The sequence below is a fragment of the Hemicordylus capensis genome, chromosome 1, assembly GCF_027244095.1.
Source record: "Hemicordylus capensis ecotype Gifberg chromosome 1, rHemCap1.1.pri, whole genome shotgun sequence".
Taxonomy (NCBI): Eukaryota; Metazoa; Chordata; class Lepidosauria; order Squamata; family Cordylidae; genus Hemicordylus; species Hemicordylus capensis.
In genome coordinates, this window is record NC_069657.1 from 37,257,149 (window position 1) to 37,280,444 (window position 23,296).

At 48.4% G+C, this 23,296-nt stretch overlaps 1 protein-coding gene across 7 annotated transcripts; it reads right to left on the reverse strand.

The window, feature by feature from the left end:
• Positions 1-1,020: 1,020 nt before the first annotated feature.
• Positions 1,021-22,919, reverse strand: LOC128340610 (uncharacterized). 7 transcript variants are annotated; one of them, XM_053285895.1, is made up of 6 exons: positions 21,566-22,919; positions 19,127-19,177; positions 17,724-18,124; positions 13,173-13,246; positions 11,352-11,411; positions 1,021-2,977 (listed from the first exon to the last, which is right to left on the reverse strand). In XM_053285895.1, exons 1-4 carry the CDS (start codon positions 21,975-21,977, stop codon positions 13,235-13,237), a joined length of 876 nt encoding a protein of 291 aa, XP_053141870.1. In that variant the 5' UTR covers positions 21,978-22,919; the 3' UTR covers positions 1,021-2,977; positions 11,352-11,411; positions 13,173-13,234. The 7 variants fall into 7 exon arrangements, with proteins under 7 accessions (XP_053141870.1, XP_053141868.1, XP_053141869.1 ...); XM_053285893.1 differs by having other exon boundaries at positions 11,352-11,497; XM_053285894.1 differs by lacking the exon at positions 1,021-2,977 and adding an exon at positions 4,503-11,018.
• Positions 22,920-23,296: the final 377 nt, after the last annotated feature.

The following is a 23,296-nucleotide window of genomic DNA, read 5'->3' on the forward strand; positions in this document are numbered from 1 at the left end:
TCTGTATTGTGATTCTTTGTTTTTATTTGATTGTTGTCAGCTGTACTGGAAGATATATCCTAAAAGATGGGGTATAAATATTAAGAATATTTTATGCTTTTGAGATTCAATTGTGCCAAAGCTAACCCTAGAGGCTGACATACTGCACAAGTGTAGGTCAGCCCAGTAATGTTGCATGCATGCAAGTTGTGCAAATTGCAAAAATGCAATGATTGTGCAAATGTTGCACAAGCGTAACTGCATTATTTCCAATATATTGTGCAAGACTTGCGAAAATTGCAGGCACACAATGTTAATGGGATGACGTACACAGAGCCCCATTAGGCATGGACCTGGGGGTCCAGTTCCATGCGCCCACTCTCCTAGAGGGCCCCATGATTTCCCCCCAAGGGAACAGAGGGCCTCCTTTATTTTTCTGGAATGACTTGGCCTAGAGTTCTGAAGGGCTATAGGCCACCTCCCGCCCCAGAGGCAGGATGCCTCTGAATACCAGTTGCAAGGAAGTATTGGCAGGAGAGAGGACATGCTCTCAACTCCTGTCTGTAGGCTCCGAGTGGCATCTGGAGGGCCACTGTGTGAAACAGGATGCTGGACTAGATGGGCCATGGGCCTGATCCAGCAGGGCTGTTCTTATGATTTTACTAACTGAGAAAAGATACACATTTTAAAAGTGGTGATTTATTTATTTTATTTATTTGATGTATTTATGGTTAAATTTGTATACCGCCTTTCATTAAATCAATCTCAAGGGGGTTCACACAAAAAATAAAAAGACTACAAAAATGACACAATTAAAATATTAAGCTAAAATATAAAATAAATCTGACAGAAAAGATTTAAAATACAAGCACAAGAACTGTACAAAATACAAAGAAGCAGCAGTAGAGACAAGCATATAAAAGTCTGGATAAAAAGCCAAGATTTAACACACTTTCTAAAAACTGTCTTATCCGGAGGTAATTAATTTTATTTAGTAGGGAGAGAGCAACTGGTCCTTTCCATCCCCAGGATAGCATCCCTCCTGGCGCTGTTGCTTTTGTCTATTTTATGTTTCTTTATATATATATATATATATATATATATATATATATATATATATATAGTGAGCCCTTTGGGGACTTTGGTTGAAAAGTGGCATATAAATAAATATAATTAATAAATATATAAATCATTGTATTTGTATTTTGTGCTTGAACTGTGGAGCAAGGGACACGTGTTGCATCCAAGTTAGTTCTTGAATGGTCAAGAAGCTATGTGAATCCATTGGGGTTTGCATAGTATTTTCTTGCGGGGGGGGGCGGTTGGCAAATGCAGTCTGGCCCTGATCTGTGGGTTTGCAATGTATGATCAAGAAGGTGTATGGATCCTTTGTAGGCTGTGTAGTCCTTTCCTCACCAAATGCACTTTGACCCAGACCTGTGGGTTTGTGGTGAAATGTATATTTTATTTATTTGTTTGTTTGTTTGTTTAACACATTTGTATACCACCCAAAACTTACAGATATACATATTATTTATGAAGAGGTTGCTTATTTTGTGTGGGGGGTGGTAGTGGTAAGCTCACTAGGCCCAGGGCCCAAAATTACCTAGTTGCACCTCTGGATGGTAAATGGTATGTCAGTGAGAGAGCCCAGTTCCACAACCTAATTCAAATCCCAGGGCCTTGAATGTGTGAATATGTCATAAATAAGGAACAATCTCAGAATGTATGCAGAAATGCACAAGTGCTCACACACCCCTGGACAGTGGGAAATCAGCAGGGAGCATTGTTTCCAGCAAGCTTGGCTTCTAGAACCTCTTGTTTTATAAATTAACCACTAATTTTAAGGAAATAACATATGCTTGGCTTGGTGTTGTGCAATGGAGACAGGATGGAGAGGACAAAGAGAGACTCAGTCAGCAGCAGCAACCTGTTCAGTGCTGGAAATACAAAGTCCAGTGAACATTTCAGCTGGCATAGCTTCCTAATATTTTTGATGACATTCATTGTATATGCCAGAGATTCTCAAGCCTCGGTCATTGGGTGTTGCTAGACTACATTTCCCATCATCCCCAGCCATAATGACCTTTGGTCACTGTGGCTGGGAATGATGAGAGTAGTAGTCCAGCAACATCTGGGGATCCAAGTTTGAGAACCCATAGTATAAGCAACTCCAGGCTGCAATCTTGTGCACAGTTACTGGGAAGTAGGTAATACTGAACTCAGCGGGAGTTAAAACACGTATAAGGATCAGGGGTGTACAGTGGCAATCCCAGGGGTGTAGCAAGGTTGGAGTGGGCCCAGAGACAAGATTTTAAAATGCCCCCCACCCCACCCACCCCACACACTGAAGCTCAGCTCATGAACAGAACATCATCCTAAATTGTTTTTAAAAAGGTTTTGTAAATTGTGGACGATGCAAGTCATTTAATGGTACTAGAGAAAGACATGCTGTTCTGGTAGCTCCAGGTCTTAACACTCACATCAATTTCGGAGGATGAATACAACTGAAGGAAGCCCGGGCCGATGCGCAGCTGGGGGAGTCAGTCATGTGACTTGCTTCTGGGGGACCCCCAAGGCAGTGGGCCCCCAGACAACTGTCTCCCCTTGCTCTATTATAGTTACACCCCTGGGCAATCCCATGCAAATTTACTTGAGCGTAAAGCCAGTGGAACTTGATTCTGGGGAAACATAGACTCCGCCTGCATATTCCCCAATATTTTCAATTATATGCCTTTCTGTTTCAGCAGGGAGGGAACCATATGCTGGCAGCATTAATGAAAAGGAGAGCAATCAAGCAGTGAATCATCTCCCAGGGTCTTGAGTGAACCTGGGGCCAATAAGCTCACCACATAAAAAGGCAGTCATCTGCATTTGGATGCTTCTCACGATTCCTGCTTCCACTGTTTGAGCCATGCACAGAGACCTATCTTTGTCACCTAGAGACACTGAACTCAAATCAGCAGCAGCTTCTTAACCAACCCATCTGTTCTGCTCTCTGTGGCAAGGGAAGAGGAAGAAGAAGAAAGGAAATAATTGTGGACAATGAATTGTGGGATGAATTTGAGCCAGAGGTCACCAGAACTTAGCTTCTGAGCCTAATTTAGAATGGCAAAAGTCAGCCCACAAAATAATAAAAATAAAAATGCTGCCTTATATTAACGAGTAGAGCCTTTGGGCATGTGCAAAATGCCATTTTCTCACCACCACCCATCCTCCAATATTTTTGTGATTCAGGATATAGATACTGATCTACATCCAGATTAACATTGTACTAGTACAATATGAGCGATACACGCCTCTAGGATATTGCACGACCGCTAGTGGAAAGTAAGTGGTGGCCAGTTATGGTCGAGTGGGGTGTGTGTGTGGAAAACAAGTCACAGGTGTGGCTCGTTTGCACTCCCCTAACCTGCCTCTTGCCCCACCCAGCTGACTCCATTCCCACAGGGTCAACCAACCTCTCTGTCTCCCTTAGAGGCAGCTTTTAACAGCACTGCAAGGAGTTTCCCTCTGCAACCAACCAGATCAAGCCACAGCCAAGCCAACCATCATGTGCTCCATTTCCTGTTTTGTGTCCAGGCACTAGAGAAACCAGGATGGAGGCTCCCGCTTGAGCAGCCATGACAGTGGCAGAGTGGAGCAAGGTGGCGGGGGGGGGGGGTGCATGTTTGGGAGGAGCTAGGAGGTCAGCCCTGCCCACTTGACTTCTGCCCAGAGAGCTGTGGTAAAGGTCAAGTGTGCCATTGAGTCGACTCCTGGTGACCACAGAGCCCTGTGGTTTTTCTTTGGTAGAATACAGGAGGGGTTTGCCATTGCCATCTCCCACACAGTATGAGATGATGCCTTTCAGCAACTTCCTGTATCACTCCTGCCCAATACAGGTGTTTCCCATAGTCTGGGAAACATACCAGTGGGGATTCGAACCGGCAACCTCTGGCTTGCTAGTCAAGTCATTTCCCCATTGTGCCATTAGGTGGACTGAGCCCCTGCCCAATAATTAATGCCCTAGGAGGTGACCTAGTGTAGTGGATGGGACAGCCCTGTATGCATCTGATCAGACTGCACATCTTAAATGTTCCCATTATTTCCATTCAGCTTAGCTGATTAATTGTGGCTCATTATTTTAAACTGCACTGGAGTGCAGGAGGCTTACAGAGAGACACAAGGCTTTGAGGATCAAGCATGGCAACAGCTTTAATCTTGCAAGCATGGAGCACAAAACCCAATTGTTCTACTGGCAGGTGGCTTGCACATTTAAATTGGCTGTTTTTGGTAACTCTAGCACTCAGCAGAAAGGAGTGAATACAATAATTACAGCTGTAAGAGAGAGACTGTAGGGCAGTCGGGGCAAATAGATTAAAAATATATAGCAAACATAGCATTATAGTTAGGACTCATTAAAGTTAAATAAGAGGCCTGCTGAGTTTGGTACCAGACATGCCCTTCAAGCATGTGGATGGGAAATGAAAGTAAAACATTTTTAAATGGGAAGGTAGAAAAACAAACAAATCCATGAATACTTTACAGCAGGGATGCACAACTTTAGCCCTCCAGCTGTTGCTGGACTCCCATCACCCCCAGCCACAGTGGCCAATAGTCAGAGATGGTGGGAGTTAGGAACATAGGAAGCTGCCATATACTGAGTCAGACCATTGGTCTAGCTAGCTTAGTATTGTCTACACAGACTGGCAGCGGCTTCTCCAATGTTGCAGGCAGGAATCTCTCTCAGACCTATCTTAGAGATGCTTCTTGGAACCTTCTGCTCTTCCAAGAATGGCTCCATCCCTTAAGAGGGATATCTTACAGTGCTCACACATCAAGTCTCCCATTCATATGCAACCAGGGCAGACCCTGCTTAGCTAAGGGGGACAAGTCATGCTTGCTACCACAAGACCAGCTCTCCTCTCCTGAGTTGTATTCTGACATCTGCAGGAAAGCTGAAGTTGTTCAGCTCTGCTTTACAACCAATATTCAAAGAGTGCAGTTAACTCAAAGGATTGATTGGATATTTTAGAAGTCTATTTAAAAGCGGGGGGCAGGAGTGAGAGATGGCTGCAACCATTTAACAAGCAATGTCTTACATACTGCACAATGTTATGTGCACCCTGCAACATAATGTTAGCACAGTTGCACTAAACAAGAAATAAGGGCTATCAATTGCATAATCATTGTGTTTGCACAGTTCTTGCATTCAGCACAACAGTGCTCTAGCGCAAGTGTGTAAATATTATATTTCAAGGTGCGCAGAACATTACGCAGTAGATCAATTTATGATTCTATTCTTATTATAATTTAAGAAATCCATTGGGTCAATAAATCCAATATTACTTTTTCCTTCTTTGCTAAAGGTGTGAAGCTAGAATGAAACAAACACTTTTTAGGCAAATGATTATTAGATATTGCATTTTCCCCCTTTGGTTAATTATTTTAACCACTTTTAACCACTGCATAACATGCATGCTATCTAGTAGTCTTTTATATTTTGTGTTTTTAGAAGTTTGTCCCAGTGGGGATCCTGTAGACCCGAGTAGGGGAGGGAGGTAGAGACAGAAAGAAAAGGGAGAGATAGGAGAAGGAGAAAATTGGAATTGTTTCTGAATAAAGTCTTAGTTAAACCAACATAAGACTACTTCATGTTTATAAGGGAATCAGCTAGAAAAATGCAGAAGTTCAATAGATTCAGTTTTCTTCTGCAGCACTGACATGCAAGGAAAATTATACATGTTGAATGAATGTCCATCAAGCAGATGTAAATACAAAGAGCCTTGGTCAGGAAAGAAAGATGGCAATCCTGAGGTTGCAAGCTCAGAACCTGAATAAAGACAGCATTTATGCTTTGATCTAAGGTGGACTCTCACAAGGGCTGTTGATTCACATAAATAATAATTTGCACTAGGTGATGAAGCTTGTTGCCAGCAAGCCAAATTTTGGGGTAACACAGAGAGCACCCCTCTACTCAAATATCTTAATCACTCTGGATCATGGGTTCATGATCCTAGTACCCACTTTACGCGGACTAGTCAAGATAACTTGGCTCTTGGCTCAAAATGGGTGGATAGACACACGTTATGCTGGCAGCTTGCCTTCAGATCTAAGACTGACTGAAACCAGCTTGTACCTCACTAATGAGGAACACCAGGCTATTCAGACCCTACTTCAAAGGCAATTCACCAACGGGAGGGATCACCTCATCTAAAAGAGAAGTACTTGGGAGTAACACAGATAAAGTGGCATATTCCCAAACCTGTTCTGAATTAACAATTAACTGGCAAGGACTCAGTGGAGAGGCTCATAAAAACTATAGATGTGAAATCTTTCTACACCTGGTCTTAAGATAGTAAACCAAGTACAGTCCTATTCACCATGTACATCACATTTACATAGCTTCCTCTTGCCTTTGTTGGGCAAGCTACTGTCAGAATAATTAAGTTTGAATGGCAAGAGATTTCTTTCTTTCATGAAATCTGCCACCCCCGGGTAAGCAGAATGGCTTGGAAACGGCCTCAGGGCATGTTTCAAGTTATATCTACCTCCAGTCAAAGCACATGCTCTCAGAATCTGCTTGGATCACTATCCTACAGACTCTCATACATGCACGTTGTAGCCCTCCACTCCTCTTCTTCACTTTCCTGCCTGGTTCAGCGAGATGAGCTTCCTTGCCAATGTGCAACGAGCACACCAACTTACCTGGGAAGGTAAACTAACCTCTTGCCTTTCTAAATTTCCTTGCTGCTTCTCTTCCTCCCTCTCCAGTTCTCAAGCACTTTTCATGGCAAGCCTTAAGCCAGGCTCTGGTCTAAGAGCCTTAGCCAACTTGATTTACTCTCAATTAGGACTTTAGCTAAATTATTTCTACTAAGACTCATAGTTATAATATCAGCCAAGATTGATTGTGTTGCCTAACCAAACTCTTGCCTTCTGTACCCCCATTTCACCCTTAAATAAGACCTTTGAACTGTATTTCTGCCTCCTCATCTTTTCCAAGACACCAAACCTGCTCAAATTTGATTTGATAGCCATAAATTTTTACCAGCTATGGCTGGTACGCCACCTGCTACCCTACTTGAAGAATTTGGATGTGACCTCAGTCACTCATGCTTTGATGACATCCAGATTGGACTACTGTAATGAGATATGCATGGGGATGCCCTTGAAGATGGTTTGGAAGCTTCAGCTGGTCCAGAACGCTGCTTCAAGGATGCTCATAGGCACGTCACTTCATGAGTGTCACATCCATTCTACGGCAGCTGAATTGGTTACCAGTCATTTGTTCACCCAGGCTTTTAATTAGACATTGTTTTAACTGTGTTTTAATAGTTTTAACATTTTAAATTTTAATGTGTTACTCTTTTTATTGGTGTTTATAGTCTTGTAAATCACCTGGAGAATTCGCATTTTGGGCAGTATAAAAATGTGATAGATAGATAGATAGATAGATAGATAGATAGATAGATAGATAGATAGATAGATAGATAGTACCCCTTGCTTTTGTCTTAGATTCTATACAGCAACATCTAAACTTCCTGATTTTTAGTTCTTATGAAGTCCTATTCCAGGTTTGGATCATTGCAGGGCAGAAAAGATCTGAATTAAAACTGTTCAAGAGTGCAGCTTTCTAAAACTGCAGATTCGTATTTCCACCATTGTGGGAAGGATCCATAAGAAGGTCCAACAAATATAAGAATCTACAATTTCCCACTTGAACCTGCCAGGTCCCTCCATTCTATATCTCAGGCCCTGCTCATCGTTGACTGAGATCTGCTTGGCTGGGACCAAAGACAGGGTCTGTTTGGTTGTGGCCTCTTAGCTTTGGGATGCCCTCCTGGATAAGCTTTGCCCTGCCCCCTCCCCCAGGGTTTTTAAAAAAGATACTTAGACCCATCTTTTTAGAGAGGTATTTTAGTTTTTATTCTTTCCCTGTTTCTAGTACATTTTTATTTTGTAACTGGTTTTAATTGGATCTTGTTTTGAACTGAATTTATTAATTTTATATTCATATAAGTTGATATGTCGGTGATACAATGTGCATAATAACTCTCAACTCTCAACAAAGGACCTGTATCACACAAAAAGAAATTAAAGATGGTATACAAAAAATAAAATAATAGATGTTTTGGTGTAACACACCATCATCAGCTAAACAAACAGATGTGCACAGATAAAAACCTCCTCCATCCCCCAGCTGTTAAATTCCATAGACCTGATAATGTTCTGTTCTGTTACTGGTGGATATATAATGAGGGAAGCGGGGGCTGGGGGAGAAAGGGAATCACCTGGTTTTTCTCAAAGGCTAATGAACCTAATAGCATCAGCCAGTGCCTCCAAGCATTAATATCTGGTCTCAATTTCTCTATAAATAATACTTGCTTTATTTTCCTTTGTCGTAAATTTCAATTTTTGTTAATTTTATATTGTTTTATTAGTTTTATTGTCTCTCCCTAACCTCTCCCTGGTGTCCCAGGTTGAGGAGGTGGCCAAAGGTGCTTTTATCAGCTTCAGCTGATATGCCAGCTGCATCCATTTCTTGAGATAAACAACCTTAGAACAGTGGTATATATGCCGGTAACCTCCAGACTTGACTACTGCAGTGCACTCTGTGTTGGGCTGCCTTTGTACATAGTCTATAAACTGCAGTTTGTACAGAAAGCAGCAGCCAGGTTGGTCTCTGGGTCATCCTGGAGAGATGACTTTATTACTACTCCAATATTGAAAGAAATACCTTGGCTGCCGATAAGTTTATGGGCAAAATAGAAGGTGCTGGTTATAACCTATGAAGTCCTAAACAGCTTAGGCCCTGGGTATTTAAGAGAATATCTTCTTCGACATGAGCCCCAACACCCATTGAGATTATCAGGAGAGGTTCATCTTCATTTGCCACCAGCTTTTTTGGTGGCTACTCTGGGTGGGATCTTCTCTGTTACTGCCCCAAGGGTTTGGAATGCACTCCCTGTTGAAATAAGAGCACCTCCATCTCTGACAACTTTTCAAAAGGTAGTTAAGACTCATTTGTTCACCCAGGCATTTAATTAGATTTACAGTTTTTAATAGTTTTTAACAGTTTTAACACTGTGTTAAATTGTAAATTTTTTTAATGATGTTTTAATTCTGTTTTAATTTGTACTGTTTTTATTGTAAACCACCCATAGAATATGTTTTAGGTGTTATATAAATGTGTTAGATACATACATACAAACATACAAACATTTGTTAACTGCCCTGAGCTATATAACAACAACAAATGTTAGCATATTTGCATATAGCACTGGAAGGGTGAGATACAAATATTTTAAATAAATTAGAATAAGGCAATTGAATTCTGGGCAACAACACTTCAGACTGTAGATGAGGGACTGAATTGTTCAAGTCCTCCTTGCATGGAGAAAATTAGCACACCAGGGCATTTTCCAGATTACGCGCTGCAACAGATTCGCAACATGTCCGCTAAGTGCCTGTCCGTATTGCCTGCGCTTTGACATCGCATTTGCTGCACTGTCAACAGGGTGCCATCCATATTTCCCATGCCTTGTTTTGGATTTTATTGATGCGTTTTCCCCCTACAACGTTGTAAATGCAACGTTGTAAAGGAAAGTAGCTGTATTTTTCCGTCATAGGAGGCTTGCTCTGTTTTTTAAGTGTTGCAGTGCGGCGTGGTGTGGACAGTTCAAATCACAGTGTGTGATGCTTTCTTGATTTCTAGAGCCCCTTTCTGTTCACGAAATAATTTTATTTTTATCTTTTCTGCTCGCTCGCCGCAAAGGGGCCAGAGGAGTGGCAGCCTGGGCAACCTAACTGGGGGAGCCCACCTGTCCTGCCTCACCAAGCCCCGGTGCTGGAGGAGGGTGATGAAAGGGCCAGCCAGCGGGGCCCGGGCCCCAAAACAAAAACAGCAGCAAAAACAAAATTTAAAAACCAGCAGTGCTCAACGGGTCCCCGCAGCCTCTGAATGGTATGGCAGGGAGTGCGCCAGTTGCTGACAGCTTGGCGGTGAGGTGGGGTGCACTAATGATTTTGCACTGGGGCTTGTGGCAAATCAAAAAGAGGAGGAGCAGGAGAAGTCCCTAATGCCCGTGCACTGCATGCAGAGGGAACATTTTTACCTAGGGGAGCATTCAAAAACGTCACACACACACACACACACGCCTCACTCAGTCTGAAGTAGAACAGTCTGGAATTCTACCATCAGTTTTCCACATCATTCTGCATAATTTAGAATAGCTCTTAATGAGAACAACATGTGCATACACAGAGAGAGAGAGAGTTTTTACAGAGTCATTTGTTGTGGAATTTTCATACTCCCCCCCCCCGATGGTTCCATACATCAGCTGTCATCGCTTCTGCAGGATTTTAATATTCTGCAGTTCAGCATTAAGAAGGCTTAGAAGATCTTAGACCATTTGTCAGTATTCAGTGTGGAATTTTCATTATTTCTAGGGTGGATTATGGAGGCAGACTACTAGTCTAATGGCTTTCCTTTGAAATTTACTAACAGTGTCTTGTCTGGAGAATTATGCATGGTTGTACAGAACCTATAGCATAATACAAGGCAGTGTGTGTGCATTGAGCAAGATATCAACATTTGTTTTATTCTGGATTCTAGGACACGAGGGTATTAAGGCGAAATGAAATGGCAGATGCAGCTGTTGCAGACATCCCCCCAAAGGAATCAAGCTTATAGGATAAATATCATCTTCCAAAACTGAGTTAATTTTTAAATCAGAGATTGAAAAAGTAAACCCATAGATACACTACTGCATTAAACTGATAATTACGATAAAAATAATCATTCATCAGTAAGAAATCTGTAAGGAAGGGATAATGTTTGGAACCAGTAGACCAGAATACCAGGTGCAGAGGAAGGTTGTTGCTTTCATGCCTTCCTTGTAGACTTCTTGAAGGCATCTGGAAACAGAAGCATCTTTGCTTTGATTCAACAGGACTCTTGTTATGATGGGATATTCAAGAGCAGAGTTTTGGTTTTAAAGGCCCACATCATGAAATGGAATGATTCGTTAGGCCGATAATTCATGCAGGATTCCCTATGCATATAAAAATGCAGTTATATAGATCAGGCATTCTATATATAGAATGTTATAAATGTATTACCCTCACAGGGAATAATTTTAAAATACTTTTAAGGCCTTCTATTAAAAAAATGTGCTCTATTTTCTGCTTCTAAGCTTTGGATGAAATATTATGATAGAATCGGAGACCTGCACAACCTTTAATTTTCAAATTTGCATTCAAGGGTTGCTCCAGAGTGGGGTTGAGGTGGCAAGCCACACAGACACCCTGGACAAGTGGGTCCTCCTCCACCTGCCCCACTCCATTTCTGTTTGAGTAATCTAATATGTGGAACACAGCTCACTCACCCATACATGCACTTCGCTCCTTCTGTGCCCCCCTTCATTTTTCCCCCTCTGGTGCTGTCACTGTGTATAGGGAGAACAATTATATTCCTGTTTTAACTTTTCACAGGAGGCATAATTCATTTTGACAGATGCATGTCCTGTACGTCCTGAAAATTGAAGTCACATACAAAAAGCTGAATGCTTAGATTTTACTTTAATAGAACATACTAGTTTGCTCTTTAATTACTGCATCTCTGGAAATGTTCCCAGTTTTTACACACAGAAAGAAACATTACTTCCATTTGAAGCTGCACGGGAATTCTCTCTTCTCTTCTAGTCGTAATGGTTTTATGTGCAGCATTTCCTGCTCTGAGCAGATGGGCTCTTGGCGAGATTGGCACTCTTCAGAAAATCCCTCATCAGAATTCTTTTTAAGCAGTGCCAAGGCCATGTAGCCATTTTGAGGATAACCTCTAGCAATGCCTTACTTGTTGTACACAGCCATGTCTTGTGCTGCATGCCAAAGGGACATAGGGGCCCCACATATGCCTAGATAAGTATGCATGATGAATATATACTTGCACAGAGTGTGAGATCTGCATCATTAATGAGCTGTAGTATGTCCTTAATCAGCAGAATATGGGTTAACTGGGTTCTGTTACTGAACATGTAGCCAAAGGAAAGACTATCATCTATTTCACCCCACTTTCATTCATTTTTTCTTATTTTTAAGAATATATGGAATGCAGGGACACCATCGGGGGGTGAACCATGGGGCCACTGCCTCCCGCACTGCCTCCCCGCAGAAGGCCCAGGGAAGATGTGGAAAGGCCCAGCCTTACCACAAGCATAAGCGCCTGCACAGTCGCCTATACCAGCACAACAGCTGGTCACAATTTAACCGCAGGGCCCAGCTCCACCACCAGCCATCCCTGCATCACCTCCCCTCCTCCCAGAAGGCCCAGAGAAGATGAGGAAAGCTCTCAGTCATCTGTGCTCTCCAGCCCTGCATGACTGCCCATCCCAGCATACAAAAGGGGGAGGTTTTGTCCAAGGCCTCTAACTGATCTCCACCACCACAGGACAAGGTCTTCTGTGAGTGATTGTCACCACTCCCCAACCCGAGGGACCATGCCAGGGGTTCTAGGGGTTGTCAGAGAAGCTGGTCACCCATAGACCTCCAGGGGGCTGATAGACTGGCTCATCCACGAAGAACCATCCCAAGTGGCACTGGGTCCAATGTTGACCACCACCAGCAGGAGGTTCTCCACCCTGCCATGGGGCTAGTTATTCCAGCCAGGCCCATTTTGGTCCATTCTCTATATGGTTCATCCATTTTGCCTCTCAGCCTAGAGGCAGTGAACCTGAGGACCTTCCCCACCCCCGGGATTCCTGCTAACACAGGGCTCACTACCATCCCACTGATTTCTGTCCACCAAGAGACAGAGTTCTGTCCACCAGGCCAGACTCTATTCATCATCATCCACCTCATAGCATACATTCTGATCCAGCCAGTTCAGAATCACAGGGACAACAATCCAACAAAAAAGAAGGGGCGTGGTCTTCAGATGAGACACATGGGTCTGCCAATCCACCACCTGAACTGTTTAAACATGAGGAATTTGAGAAATTATTGTCCAAATCTTGCAAAATGCTACAGACTAACCCTGAAACAGTGTGCACCATTGCCACTGGCCTCAGAAGTGTTTCCTACTACTTCACCTCACACCAAACCAGTTATTCCGTTCACTCTTCTCTTTAGGGTAGTACTACATGAGGAATGGGACTTCCCTGCTTCAGTTAAAGGTCTTGGTTCCCTTCCAAAATGCTTCTATAACTTACCTAATGACATATCTGCTCAGCTTTGAGTGCCTCTGGTGGATGCTCCTGTGGCGTCTTTGGTCTCAGTTGCAATCCTGGCAAAGGAAGGGAAAGAATGCCTCAAGCTACCGGAGGATAGAAAAAGTGATTACCTCTTGTGTAAGTCCCATGAGACCACTCCTACGCCCTCAGAGCATCCTCTGCCACATTCATATTTGCTAGGGCATCTATACTGGGAGCCAAGGAACTATTGAAAGATCTTCCACTGGGACAGATTAAGTTTAAGCAGGGATTAAACAAAATGCTGCAGCCTTTATGGCTAATGTCAACACGGATAGGATGCAATGCTCGACACGGGCCATGGCCTCTGATGTGGCAGTTTGCAGAGGCTATGGCTCAAACCTTGGAACATGGACTCCAAGTCCAAATTCAACCTCACTTCCTCAGCTTTTAAAGGGGAAAAGCTCTTTGGAGACTCTCTAGATTTGGCCTTAGTAGAAACTAGAGATAAGAAAAAGGCCATGCCTTTTGAAGATGGGACAATAGAAAGACTTTGCACTCTACTCCACCAGCGTGGAAAGTTATGAGAGCCAGCGTGGTGTAGTGGTTAGAGTGCTGGACTAGGACCGGGGAGACCTGAGTTCAAATCCCCATTCAGCCACAAGACTTGCTGGGTGACTCTGGGCCAGTCACTTCTCTTTCAGCATAACCTACTTCACAGGGTTGTTGTGAGGAGAAACTTAAATATGTAGTACACCACTCTGGGCTCCTTGGAGGAAGAGCGGGATATAAAATGTAATAAATAAATAATAATAAATAAAATACTAGCTTTTGTTGTCCCAACAGGAACCTTTACTCCCGTCCCAGAGACAACAGGCCTGCAAGAACACCTTGGCGCCAGTCATGGAATGCCAAACCCTTTCAGCTCTCCAGGCCATCTCAGTCTAACCATCTTTTCACCAACACACAGGTCTCCAAGAACTTCAATAAGAAACAACCACAACAATGACACCTCTAATAGGGGGCAGGCTGGCGGACTTCCTACCAGCATGGCGACTCTCAACACAAGATCAGTGGGTCACCATAGAAAAAGGCTACACTCTGGACTTTCAGTCACCCCCGCTGGAACACTTCAGGACCGCACCGCCCTCCAGGAAACCAGAGAAACACCATCTCATGTTACAGGCCATCAAACACCTCTTTCAGATATAGGCCATAGAGTCAATGCCCTCAACAGACACATGTCAAGGCATCTACTCTATTTAATTATTAGTACCAAAGAAAGGCAGTTCCTGGAGGGCGGTGTTGAATCTGAAGAACCTGAACAAGTTCATAGAAACAGAAGTTCAGGATGGAAACCCTGTGCACCATTGTCCGTGCAATCCAGCACAGAGACTACCTTGCATTAATAGATCTGCAGGATGTGTGCCTCCTCCACATCCCCATTCTACCAGGGCACCACCGATTTCTCCACTTCTCCTATGCAGGGAACCAGTTCCAATATCGGGTGTTGCCATTCAGGCTGTTATCAGCCCCCAGAGTCTTCACCAAGGTGATAGTCGCCCTGGTAGTGCACATGAGACTGCAGGGCCTGCAGTTGGATGACTTCTTGGTCAGATCGTATTCTCTCCCACAAGTGCAGAGGGACATTTGCCTAGGCCTACATCTACTACAAACTCACAGGTTCCTCATCAACATGAAGAGCTCACTGGTTCCATCAAAACAGCCCCAACACCTTGGAATAAACACCCAGACATGCCCGGAAACCATATCCCTGAAACAGGAGCAGTTGTTTAAGCTACGCTCTCTCATCCAGCAGTTATAGGTACATCCAGTAGCCAATGTCATGACCCTGGCTCAGCTGCTAGGGAGCATGATTTCTTGCCTGGAGATAGTACCATGGGCCAGATGGCACACTAGATTACCGCAGTGGTACTTATTGCCTCATCAAGACAGCTTCCTAGACACAAGACACATCAGTATACCCGAACTACCTCTACTCTGTCAAGCCCTGAAATGGTGGACATCACTGGCACTTGACAGGGGCACACATCTTAGAATCCACCACAGGACTCAGATCCCTACAGGTGTCAGCAATACCAGCTGGGGAGCTCACTGCGGAAATCTCTTCACTCAGGGCACCTGGTCAGCAGCTGAAGCAGCCCACAGCATCAACTGGCTGGAACTCTGGGCAGTCTGTCTCACTCTCCTCTACTTCAGAAACAGAATCATCAGTCACCATGTGCTGATCAGATGCACAACATTGCAACCAAAGCATATGTCAACAGACAGGGTGGCACTCACTCCCTGATGGACAAAACCAACCTGATGTTCCGCTGGGCAGAACAACATCTGGCCTTCCTTGAAGTCGAACACCTCAGGGGTCAGGACCACACAAAAGCAGATTGGCTGAGCATACATCAGATAGACCAGGTGGAATGGATGCTCCATCCAGCAGTATTCAAAATTATTGTTCACAAGTTCAGTCAGCCAACTATAGGCCTTTGCGCCTAACCACTCATCAACCAAACCATTACCTTCTTCAGTCATTATCATTGTCCGCAGGTGGCCAGAGTGGATGCACTAGTGCCTCAGAGCCCACTTTAAATCTTTCCACCTATCACCCTGCTCCCTTGCATGATTCAAAGATTCAGAGAGCAAGAACCTCACCTGATACTAGTGACCCCATTCTGGCCCAGGAGACCCTAGTTTTTGGACCTCAGCAGCCTGTCCACAGCACTGCCGTGACCTCTCCTAAATTGGCCAGACTTTCTGTCTCAAGGACCACTCTGCCATCCAGACCCCCCCCATGGCTTTGTCTTCATGCTTGGCTACTAAAAGGGCCACCTTAACTTCCAAAGGATACTCCAAGAGCATTGAAGACACAATACTTGCCTCTAGACAACAATCCACTACCAGGATTTACCAGACAACCTGGTCTACCTTCCTCAAGGATTCCAAGATACAACATATTGAACCCCTCCAGGCCTCAGCCCCTCAACTGCTGGAATTCTTGCAAACAAAGTTGGGGAAAGATCTATGCCCTAGTACCCTAAAAAGATAAGCATCTGCACTCTCTTCAGTCCTCTGCCCTTATGCTAAGAAGTTCTTAGCTGCACATCCTGATGTCCAGTGCTTTCTCAAGGGTTCACAGGTTCCCTGCTTGGAACCTCAAAAAAGTCCTCAATGCCCTAACCCAGGCACCATTCAAAACTCTCAGCACAGCTTCCATTAAACTACTAACATATAAGGTTATCTTCCTGGTGGCCACCACCTCCACCAGGAGGGTATCAGAATTTGGGGCACTGTCAATGCGCAAACATCTCTGTGTTTTCCAACCTGATCCCGTGGTCCTCAAGCTAGACCCCTCCTTTTGTCTTAAGGTCAATACACCTTTCCACAGGAATCAGGACATTATCCTCCCATCCTTCTGTCGTCCGCCAATCCATCCAAAGGAAATCCTGTGGCACAAGCTGAACGTCTGGAGGGCACTGATAATCTACTTAAGAAGGACTAAAGACCTGCACCAGACAGATGCCCTATTCATTTCCTTTCAGCCAGCCTCCATGGATGCGAAGCCCTCCAAAGTAATGCTGGCATGATGGATAAAGGCTTGCATCTGTACCACCTACCAGTCATTACATCTACATCCACCTCTCAAGATAATGGCACAGTCTACCAGAAACTCAGCCACTTCAGCAGCCTTTATAGCTAACACACCAATTGCCAAAATTTATAAAGTGGCTACTTGGACATCCACCTCTCCATTCATGCAACACTACAAACCAAATGTCCACCAATCCACACAAGCAGCTTTTGGGTGTACAAGCAGCTTTTAGGCAAGGGAGGACAGAGGGGGGTGAGATGAGGAGAGAAGGGTGGATTGCACCCAGACCCAAGGAGACACGGACACAGAAGTATTATGGAGGAACTGGTCACTTTATTAGGGGTACAAGGTTTTAAGACAGTGCCTGCACAGGCACGGCAGCTGGGGTTGGCATTCAGAGCAGCAACAGTGCGGGCTCGGATGGGGGGGGGCACCACGTGGCCACCCCCGCCCTAGAATCTCATGGCACAGACACCTCGGCTCCAGGCGGCCCACCTTCCAGAAGGGGGCGCCCTTCGTTGCCGACCTAAGGTCAGGACCCCGCAATTTACATCACCTGTCCGACGCTGTAAAGCCATACGGAAGGGTGTCGGTTGCAGGGAGGTGGGAGCAAGGCAGCATCCCTGATCTGTAAAGCCTCAAGGGATCTGCCCCTCCACCTTACAGCTAAAGCTTACCTAAGGTGCCACACCGCATCAGCCGCTCACCTCCGCACTGTGCCCGCCACAGCGGGCGTCAGCCTAGCTTGACGCCCCGCCACCCCACAGGCCTAACAGCACTGTTGCCAACCCCAGCCGCAGATCGTCTAAGAAATACCTCATACCAAGGGGGGACAAGTGCACCCCATCACCCCTGAATAACTGGGGGAGCGAGAACGCGATGTCGTTGTGTGGGATGCACCCGCCCCCCTTTGAGGCGATGAAGCGCGCCATGGCCGCGTTCACCCCGCACCTAGCCCTATCTACCTTGTTCTGCTTCACTGCCCCCTTCCAGACTCGCCGCTGAGTGATGTCAGACCAGATGACCACCAGCCCCGGGCACCAGGAGAAGGCGACCACCAGGTCCTGGGCAATCTGTCTTGAGAGCGAAATGCCAGACTGCTCCACCAGGTCGTTGCCTCCAAAATGCAGCAGCAGGACATCCGGGACAGGATTCCCTTCCAGGAACTCGTGCAGCATCGGCAGGAACTGGGCCCTCCGCAAGCCCCGCCGGCCAAGCCACTCCACAGTGGCCCAACGCCCCAAACCAAGCTGGGTTCCAGGGTCGGCGCTCTGCGCCCACTTGCGTGCCCAGAAAATGAAGGAATGGCCCAGTATGAGGACTCTTGCGCGTTGCCCAGCCGCCCTCGGCCCAGCCGACTGAGGCCCTGCGCAAGAGGAGAAAGCGTTAGGAGTGGCACAAATAAATGGTTCGTGGGTGGGGGTGGGGTGGGGCAGAATTTATGCGCCCATCTACTGCACGTATCGGCGGTAAGCCGCTGACCGCCACCTGCCTAGCCGCCGGATTTCCGGGCCCGAATAACCCATCCGAGCAGCCATGGAAGCCGCCCCAATCCGAAAGGAGTGGGGGGCCAGATCCTGGGTAGGCACCCCCGCCGCCACAAAGGCTCTCCTCATCACCGCCCAAAACTGGAATTGGGTCACGTGGCGCCCATTAGTGTGGATAAAGAGGCACCCCATAGCTGAACCCCTGGCCTCCGTGTAGTCCTCCAGTGCACGGACTGGGCACAAGCCCGGGTCGCCAGCGGCATGCAGTGCAACACTCTGCCCCTTGCCTCTCTGATCTGTTTTTGAAAACCTAAGGTGCAGTACCACCCGGGAAGCACCCACGGTGAGGTCACTGAATTGAAGTACCCTACTCGTGGGGCCGTGCCTGCTCCTGGGGAACATCTCTCCAACCCTAAAGGCCCCGAAGAAAGCAACCAAGGCTGCCGCCCTGAACAGGACCTCCTCATAAGGAGACGCACAAACCCCGGCAAGTTGCCGCAGTGCCAGCTGCAACGCCTCTGGGGTGACCGGCCTACGTCGGTCAGGTTGCACGGGCGTCTCCCTCGCCCAGCCCTCCAGCATGCGCCGGACCCTGAAGTCCCCAGAATGGTTGGGGAGGCCCCTTGCTTTCCCAAAGAAAGCCAGCGCAGCCAAATGGCCGGCCATGGTGCTCACCGCCAGCCCCTGGGCACGGAGGTGCACCAGGTACTGCATCAGCTGTTCCGGCGGCACAGGCCACACATGGACCAATCCTACCTGAGCTCTAAACTGCAGAAAGGCCCTGATCCTTTTGTCGTAGGCAACCCGTGTCCTGGGCGCTATGGAGGCTTGGATGGCCCTAAACGCCTCTACATCCCAAGGTTCCACAACCATTCGGGCACCTGCTCGGGCTCCTTGGCAGCTCCAGGTGCCAGCTTCCGGAAGCGCTGCATCTGGAAGCGAGACAGGGCATCTGCCACCTCGTTCTGCACCCCTGGAACATGCTGGGCGGTGAAGAGCATGTTATGGCGAAGGCATGTTAGAACCAGGGCCCGCACCAGCCCCATCACCCTCTGTGATTTGGAAGTCTGGCTATTAATAATCTGAACCACGGCCAAATTATCGCACCAGAAACGCACGACCGAGTCCTTGAAGGACTCGGCCCAAATGTGCACCGCCACCCCAATGGGGAAGAGTTCGAGGAAGGTGAGATCCCTTGTGATTCCCCGTTCCGACCAGCTGCCCGGCCATCGTTCCGCGCACCAGCGCCCTCTCAGGTACAGGCCGAACCCAAGGCTGCCCGCGGCGTCTGACTGAACCTGGAAGTCGGCCTCGAGCAGCTGGGAAGAACGCCAGAATGACACCCCATTAAAGGACTCCAGGAACCTGAGCCAGAGCCCCATATCCTCCCTCATGGCGGTAGACACCCTAATGAGGAAATGGGGTCGATTACACCCCACCATGGCGTCACACAGGCGCCTTAGAAAGGGGCGGCCTGGAGCCACCACCCTGCAAGCGAAGTTCAGGTGGCCAACCAGCGATTGCAATTTGCGTAGCGTTACCTTCCTAGCCTCTCTGCATTCCCTGAGCAATTCCCTCATGATGCCGAGCTTGTCCCCGGGGAGGCGTGAGAGCTGTCCCACCGTGTCCAGCTCTATCCCCAGAAATGTAAGCTTCGTGGTCGGGCCCTCTGTCTTGTCCTTAGCCAGTGGCACCCCCAGATCCCCACAGAGTGCCCTGAATGAGCGCAGTAAGTGTAGGCATTGGCCAGAGCCCTCCCTTCCTCCGAAAATAAAGTCATCTAAAAAGTGAGCGGAGGAGCGTAGCCCCGCCCTCCGGCGCAGTGCCCATTCCAGCATAGAGCTGAAAGCCTCAAAGGCCGCACAGGAGACCGAGCATCCCATGGGGAGGGCTCTGTCGATGTAAAATCCCCCTTTAAATGCGAAGCCCAAAAGGTCAAAGTCATCAGGGTGCACGGGCAGGAGGCGGAAGGCGGATTCAATGTCGCACTTCGCCATCAGTGCCCGAGGCCCGCAGCCCCTGATCATGGCCACAGCCTCATCAAACGATGTATACCGTACTGAGCAAAGGTCCGCCGGTATCCCATCGTTAACCGAGTCGCCCCTTGGGTAGGACAGGTGGTGGATAAGCCTATACTCTCCCGGCGCCTTCTTAGGGACCACGCCCAAAGGGGATACCCGCAATGTTGGCAGTGGCAGCCTGTCAAAGGGGCCCAGCACCCTCCCCAGAGACACCTCCTTGGCTATCTTTTTCGTTACTATGTGTTCCATCCCCCTAACCGATTTTAGGTTGCGTGCAAAACTATGGACCCGCCTGGATTGGCACGGAATCCTAAACCCCTTTACAAAACCGTCCTCAATATAGCGTGCGCGCTCCCTGTTGGGGTAGTCACGCAGCAGCCTCCGGAGCACCGGGATTTTAATTGGGCTGGGGCCCTTTTCCAGCCGTGGCTGCTGGGCCCTTTGCCCCTCCCGGGCCATGGTATCCCCCTTTTCCCCTAAGGGCTTTGGCCCGCTGGCAGTAGATACTGGCGTGCCGCCCACCGCAGAAGCCACAGTCATGCCGGTACTTGCACGGGGAGCGGGCACACTTCCCGTTCTTGTTAAATTCCCAGCACACCAGGGGACCTTGAACCCCCTGTGCGCCTGAGGCCGAAGCCGCTGCCGGTGTTTTGGAAATGAGGTGCCCGCTGTCGGCGCGCTCGCCAACCAAGGGCCTCGCGGGTGTCATAATCTGAAGCCATAACTCGGGGTGCTGCCTTTCCCAGGATATACCCGCATTGCTGGAGGCGCGCTCGCGGAACGCTTGGTCGTAGCGCTCCCAGGCATTACCAGCAAAGTCCATGAAGGCTCTGTGTATAATATCAAAATACTTAATGAGAGCGGGGCCCCGCTCTGGATATTTCTGCATCAGAACACCCATGTAGATTGTGTACCCCGAAACCCAATTTGCCCAATTATGCTCAATGGGCTTCCGTTTTGTCCTCTCCTTGTCCTTCCCCTGGGACCCCTCCTTCTCCAGTGGCTCCGGCTCCTTGAAGAGCAATTGGAACACGTCAATGCACTCTCCTTTCCAAATCCGTTCCTTAACTGCTGGAAGGAGGTGGTCCCCCAAGGGTACGGGCCCATCCCCAGTATGCCAAGCAGAGCTGAACTGCGCCGTTGGCCCCTGGGTGGGCAAAGCAGCGCTCCCCCCTTGCCAGACCTGATTACAGGTGGCGTGTGGAGATGCCCAGTTAACTGGCCCTGGGAACCACCCGTATGGTCCGTAGGGGGTGCTAAAGGGCAGTCCCCACGGCCAGGCCCCCTGTGGGGACTCACCATTGTCGTCCCTGCCGTCTCCCGGCCCTGAGTCCGCCGGTTGTGTCGTGATCCCCGCTGGTTCCTCGTGGGCAGTTCCCGCCGCCTCCAAAGCTGCTAGTCGGTCAGCAAAGCCCTGCATTAGTTTTGCCTTCTTTTCCGCCCTGTTTGACTTTTTTGCATGTGGGGGCACCCCCGAAGGCCCCCCGCCTGCCTCGTCGCCCTCTAGAGTGGTGCGCTGCCTCTCAAGGGCCTGCAGCTGTGCTATAAACGCCCTGATGGCGCCCAGTTCCAAATCGCCCTCATCGTCGGAGGATTCGGCGGGTGCGTTTGGCCTCTTAGGTGGCCGCGTTGGCTTGCCACCCTTCTTGGCTGGAGCCTTCCCACCCTTTTTAACTGGGGCTTTCTTAACTGGGGCTTTCTTAGGGCCCATGTCCCAAAGGATGAAGCTTATGGGCCTGTACCCTGCCCTCAAGTGCGTAAACGAGTGACCTGGCCGGCGCAAGGCCTGACTGAGGCCTACGCTGGCAAGGAAGGCCTATGAGTCACAGCGCCTGCCCCACCTAGCCGTGGTAAGGCCCAGCCCCACTGAAAGGCCCCCAAATGGAGCTTAGGCCCAGCAGGGGAGGCCCACGAGCCCACCAGGGAGGCCTAGTCAATGCAGGCCCCCAAAATGGGTGTGTGTGGGGGGTTAGGCCCTACAGGCCCGACAATAAAGGCAAAGGCCGCCCTTAGCAGAAGGCCTAAACGGGCCCTGGGTTGAAGGGGTTCCACACAGTTCAAGCCAACACCCCCAACGTCCAATCAACCCTCCCCCCAGATGACCGGGTTAGTCAATTGCCCCCCCGCTGAAGGCCTGGCGCGGCCTACTGAGGGCCTGGGGCGGCCTGCTGCCCTCACTCGATGCCGGGCAGCTTGGGCCTGCCGGGGCCTAGAAGCCCTTGTGTGGAGAGGCCCGAAGATCAAAGGCCGTTCCGAGGAGGACTTAAAAGCCTCTCCTGTGATCCCCCCAGAGCCCGTTACCACAGGCGGCCGGGCTACAGAGGCCCTGGCCGCCGAGCCGCTCCAATCCGCTGCTCGCTCGAAGGGCCGCTGCACTGCTCCCCGACGTTCCGCTCCCGTGGGCCTCCTGCTCCGGCTTCCGATTCGGGTACCCAGCCGGCCACGTGGAGGCCCCGAAGCCGAGCAGCAGCACGTCCTTCCTTCTGCTCGGTCAGGGAAGGACTGAGCCGGCACAGGCCTGCTGCCGGTTCACTGCTGCTAGCCCCGCCTCCGAGACGGAGCCGGGCCAATGGGAGCTAGCTCCCAGTGCCACGTGCTCCAGGGGGTGGGGCTGAGGGCAAACAAGCCGCGCAGCCTAGAGCGGCTGCGATCGGCTGGCTTCTGCCAGCTTCTTTACCTTGCCCAATGAATAACAGCCATCTCACATCTGCCTACCTGTTCTTGCCTCAGCTGATGGAGTTTGTTTCTGCAGTCCAAGGCCTTCTGAAGAGTAGCTTGCTCGCAGCTTGTTTTGCTTCCTCGTTCCTCTGCTGCCTTCTATCTGAATTATTGTCTGACTTCCACCTGTCCCTTGGGACCAGAAAGCTCTCATGAGAGGGGAGATTTCTGGAGCCCTTGTGAGCATAAAAGGAAGAAGGCACACCAGAGATGCAGCCAACGACGTAGTCAGCAGACTGCCTGCAGGCCTTTGGTGTGGGACTGAGGTCTGGGCGGGGGGAGGTTATATTAAGGCAGGGTTGGAGGTCTGTC

What these genes read in the sequence shown, in the direction of transcription:
- LOC128340610 (XM_053285889.1), bottom strand. Translation starts at nt 21,977, where the DNA reads ATGGGCCCTAAGAAAGCCCCAGTTAAGAAAGCCCCAGTTAAAAAGGGT. An exon ending in AGACGGCAGGGACGACAATG is followed by an intron (nt 19,178 to 21,565) that starts GTGAGTCCCCAC and finishes TCTCGCTTCCAG; the next exon opens with ATGCAGCGCTTCCGGAAGCT.